Genomic DNA, 5,188 nt, shown 5'->3' with positions numbered 1-5,188 from the left:
AAATTATAGAGATTACAAATTGAAGCTTAATTATTATGATTTCTTCTACTTCAGGTGAGTGTTTACCCACGAGAAGTGCAACCTGAGAATCCCAACAGCTATAGAGCAAGGAAGAGGGAGTATTTCAGGATGAGGCGCGAATGCAGAAAGGCTAGAGAAGCAGGACCAGTACTTTAACCCCAACTGGTGCTAGCTTCTGTTCCTGATGTTTCCATCACTAATGCAGTGTGCTGATACATGTGTAAAATTCCCCTGTATCTATGATTCCCTTATAGCATTGTATCCAGTTTTGTTTTGAATTTTGAAATAGAAAACTAATTATGATTGTATGCATTATTCTTGACATTTCCTTTAGTTCAATAATTTTCTGCTTAATGATGAGTTCTCACACTTCCCACCTTCACAAGCTAAGGTAGATTGATATACATTGATATTACTGGGTCATTCACCCTTCCGATTAGTTTTTTTTTTTTTTTACTTTGGGTCCCTAACTTTAATTATTTGACCATTTTTCTTGTTCTTATTCATCTTTTTCAGGCAGCTAACCTCCGCGAAAGGTTCGAGGAACACAGACACGTGGTTCATTTCTCATCCAACATTGCATTCTTTTTAATTAGTACTAAATTAAGACTTGAAATATGTTGCATTTGATTACTTCCTACTACAATATTTGTTATTTGTTAGTTTTATTTTATTATGTTGTGTTTGATTGAGTGACATGATTAAATAACAGTAGAAAGAGCACAGTTTTATTTACTTTGTGGTTTTTCCTTTTGCATTTGGGATATTGGTGCAAAATTGATATATCTGTCTCATTTTTAATTTTACAATTTAGGTTGGTGATTCTCACTTTACTCTTTGAAACAATGCCATTTTCCCTTTTGCACTTAAAATTAAGCTGATTGGCATGATTTTGTGAATTTAGCATTCATCTTTAATGAGAATAATAAAAAACCAACAAGTTGAGAAGAGAAAAAGTAAGTGATCAATCAAAAAGATACTGTAGTATTGTATCTTATTTATTTAATTCAGTCAGCAGGCTTAGTTATTTTACTGTATGAATAGTACATGATAGGAGTTAAAGTTATTTTACTGTGGTATTGTCTTTCTAATTTTTTGAGTTTATGTTGCTTGCTTCGTTTTAATTTGCTTTCTGATTTTGCATCTTGCTTATTATTAGGTCCGTTTTAGCTTCATAGATGTATAAGTAATCATTGTTTCATACTAGTATATAAGTCTTGTACTCAATTATTTCACATCTTCAATGATTCCAAGTCTCATCTATTCTCTTAATTGTAATATATTTTTGTCTTCAGGCTATAAACACTCATTTTGTTAGTAATGCTTCTCACTTGAGTTGATGCTTCACTATTCTTTGAAATTCTCTGCTCTTCTAGTTCATGTTTCTGGTAATAACATCTTCCATCACCCACTTCTTTCAGTTTCAGTTCTTCTTCTTCTTCATTTTTCATCATTCTGTTAATTGCAAATGATAGGACTAGCTTATGGTTAATTGATTATAAGAAATCTGTCTATATTTTTTATAGAGATTTTGTGTATTAAACCCCTGTGGCCTGTTTCCTTTATATTCCATTGAAAAATGAAGGAGTTTTGAACTTAATATCAATGAAGCTGAAGGAATGACATTTACTTGATATAACTGTAAATTGTTAATATTGTGGAATTACTTCTTGTTTAGTTGATTACTATATGAGCGTGTTGTTTCATCACCTCTCCCTTCTTTTGTTTGACAAACTGTTATGGAAACCTTCGCATAACTCATTTATGTAGAGTATGAAGTAACTTAATGTAATTCAGGTTCACAGAGGTGTGCTTCCCCGCCGCTTATTGGAAGAGATTTTTTCAACCAGAATAATGGTGACACAAGCAATTAAAAAGTTGGCTCCCTCAAAAATAGGACATGATTGTGTTGTGCTAGGTGTTTTTATTTTTCCCTTGTGCCATCATTGAATTTTAACGCAACATTTTTGCTTCATTTTCTGTTATTCTGGATGTCACATTTTGATTAATTATATGATTTTTCTTATTAGTATTTTAGATACAAGAAGCTGTTGTGCATAGTCGACCTTACAAAAGATTTCTTTTTCAGCTACTCATATCACATTATGTGTAGTCTTCAAAGAAACATGTGTGATAATGAGGCAGGCCATGTCCTTTATGAGACCATGTTTGTTTGGAATGAATTCTTGACACGAAAAATTAGGAATCACCTCCAGAATACTCTTTGGACAGTTGATTCTGGCGGCTGCAAGTGTAGCTAAAGATCGCAAGTAGTAGTTTAGAAAGTAGTAGTTTAGACATGTTTCATTTTTTTTACTCTATTGTTGGATGATTGTTCAATTGGATAGTTGGATCCATTGTTTTATGTACTAATATATTGTAATATTACAGTGCTTGTGAATCTTTAGAATGTATTTGCTGTCTTTTGCTAGAATATTTTTTAGTTTAATATAATTGTGTATTTATTTTTATTTTATAATATTTAATTTATTTAATTAAAAATACATAATTATATATAATCATATTATTAAATATTATGTGGTACAAAAAATTATTAGAATTATATATATATATATATAAAATTAAAAAAAAACAATGAGGGACTTAAGGCTACACTTATATAGAGTAGCTATATTATACCAAAAAAAAACGAGGGACCTAAGGCTACACTTATAAAAGGTAGCCATGGTATACAATGTGGCTACGCTTTATAGGTGATGCGGTAGCGTTGAAAAGCGTAGTCTATTCTGGCAAAAATGGAAGCTGAAAAGCGTAGCCTTTGGTCCTGGACAGCATCACTTGAAAAGCGTACTCTATTCCCAAATGTCAAAAGCGTAGCCCTTGGTGCAGAAAAACGTAGCCTTTGAGAATAGGCAACGGCCGAACAGGAATCACCCCAAAAAGCGTAGCCGTAGCCCAAAAAGCGTAACTGTAGCCTAAGGCATCATTTTTTTTTCACTTTTGGCTACACTTTTCAAGTGTACCTGAATGGGTGTTTTTCTTGTAGTGTATTAAAATATTTAAAATTTATATTTTACTAACGAACTATAATTCAAATAGCATAATCTTTTCATTATCATTTAGAGGTTTCAGGTTCGAATCTCTCTTCCAATTTTGAAAAAAAAAATTCAAATTTTGCATTATTGCTCTTAAACAATTTCAGTATAAAGTAAAGAAAAATGTACATAATTATGTTTTAAGTCTTAAAAAAGACTATCACTACAACAGACACATGTTTTAGTCGCAAATTTAGATTGTGCTATAAATTCTCCAAATTTAGCGGCAGTTTAAAAGCCAACCATTACTAAATCAATTATAAATAATGATATACGCATATCCCTCTGTTCCAAACACACAAATATTGTACATAATATATTGCCGGAAAAATAAATTTTTAGGATGAAGATTTCATGACAATATTTAATTAGTAACACTTTTTTATTTTATAATATTTTTTAAAAAATTACATTTCAAAATATTTTTTATTTTAATATCAACATTATTATTGTTGATTAATTATTAAAAAAAACGAATAAATTACCATTTATATCCATGAAAGATACAAACGTTGACAAATATACCTATATAAAAAAAACGACAATTATAACTACGGAAGATAGCTTACGTGTGCTAAAAGTCTATTGCGTAACCAATGTTCGAGTACTCTTGGCACACGGAGGTCATCTTCCATAATTACAATTGTCGTTTTATTCTTATATGGATACATTTGTAACGTCTGTATCTTTTATAGATATAAATAGTAATTTATTCTAAAGAAAACTTTTAATTTAATTTATTATCAATATTTCATATCTCATGAAATCATTATATATATATATATATATATATATAACCAACAATTCAATGCAAACTCAAGCTGCAACTTTAAACCTAACTAGTTAGCTAGTTTACACATACACCATGGCTGAAGGGCAACCCTCCTCCATTATTGTACCCAAATACTTGCAAGAAGATGAACTAAGCGAAGATGTTAGGGATTTGATATCAACCTTACCAACCGATAAAGGTTGGTTTGTAAACACCATCTACCAATACCAAGGATTTTGGCATGTCCCTAGGCAATTGCAAGGACTCTTAAATTGTCAAAAACACTTCAAAGCCCAAGACACTGATATTCTCCTTGCAACTCAACCAAAATCAGGCACCACTTGGCTCAAGGCATTAACATTTTCCTTGATCAACCGCAAAACCAAATACCCTATAACCCTAAACCATGATCACCCTTTATTCTCTAACAATCCTCATGCTCTTGTACCCTTTTTGGAGTTTGACCTTTTTCATGTCAAAGATGTAGTTCCGGATCTAAGCTTGTTCTCTTCTCCGAGGCTTTTCGCTACTCACCTTCCTTATGTCTCATTGCCGGAATCAGTGAAGGATTCTGACTGTAAAATAGTGTATCTTTGCAGGGATCCGAAAGACACTTTCATTTCGCTTTGGCATTTTTCTAATTCCTTAAGATTATTCAAAGGGACGAATCCCCTTAAAGATTCCTTTGATCAGTTTTGTAGAGGAATCAATGTTGGTGGACCCTTTTGGGACCATATATTGAGCTATTGGAAGGAGAGCTTGTTGAGCTTGGAGAAGCCAAAGAAGAAGGTAATGTTTTTGAGATATGAAGAATTGAAAATGAATACTAGTTTTATTTTGAAGAATCTAGCTGAGTTTTTAGGGTGTCCTTTTTCCAAAGAGGAGGAAGATCAAGGGTTGGTGGATGATATCTTGAAGCTATGTAGCTTTGAGAACTTGAAGAATTTGGAAGTGAATAAAAATGGTAAAAGGCCATCTGGAATTGCAAACAAAGCTTACTTCCGTCGTGGTGAAATTGGAGATTGGAAAAATCATCTCACCCATGAAATGGTTGACCAATTGAATACTATTGTTGAAAACAAAATGGGTAATTTTGGGTTTAAATTTTAGGATTTTAATTTGCATTATATATAAGGTATTAGAATTTTTTATTTAAATAAATATTTTAATTATTGAAATAAATAATTATAAGAATTATTATCAAAATCCGTCACTCGTCCTTATCTCGTTTACACTGTAAAGGGGATATATACGTGTCACACGTACATGTTTTATCTCGTTTATACTGTACACGTTTATTGTAAACAAGATAATATATATATCTTTGCTATATCTCTAT

The 5,188-nt window shown here is 31.6% G+C and overlaps 1 protein-coding gene across 1 annotated transcript; it reads left to right on the top strand.

Annotated features, from left to right (window-relative positions):
- The first annotated feature begins 3,942 nt into the window (after window positions 1-3,942).
- Window positions 3,943-4,959, top strand: LOC127747500 (cytosolic sulfotransferase 12-like). The gene has a single exon (XM_052261474.1). It carries the CDS (start codon window positions 3,943-3,945, stop codon window positions 4,957-4,959), a length of 1,017 nt encoding a protein of 338 aa, XP_052117434.1.
- Window positions 4,960-5,188: the final 229 nt, after the last annotated feature.

The sequence above is a fragment of the Arachis duranensis genome, chromosome 1 (assembly GCF_000817695.3).
Source record: "Arachis duranensis cultivar V14167 chromosome 1, aradu.V14167.gnm2.J7QH, whole genome shotgun sequence".
In the NCBI taxonomy this organism is placed as follows: Eukaryota; Viridiplantae; Streptophyta; class Magnoliopsida; order Fabales; family Fabaceae; genus Arachis; species Arachis duranensis.
The sequence above is the reverse complement of the archived record's forward strand: the minus strand, read 5'-3'. Positions and strand labels throughout refer to the sequence as shown.

Excerpts from the sequence above, each read along its gene's own strand:
- LOC127747500 (XM_052261474.1), top strand. The coding sequence starts at position 3,943 with ATGGCTGAAGGGCAACCCTCCTCCATTATTGTACCCAAATACTTGCAA.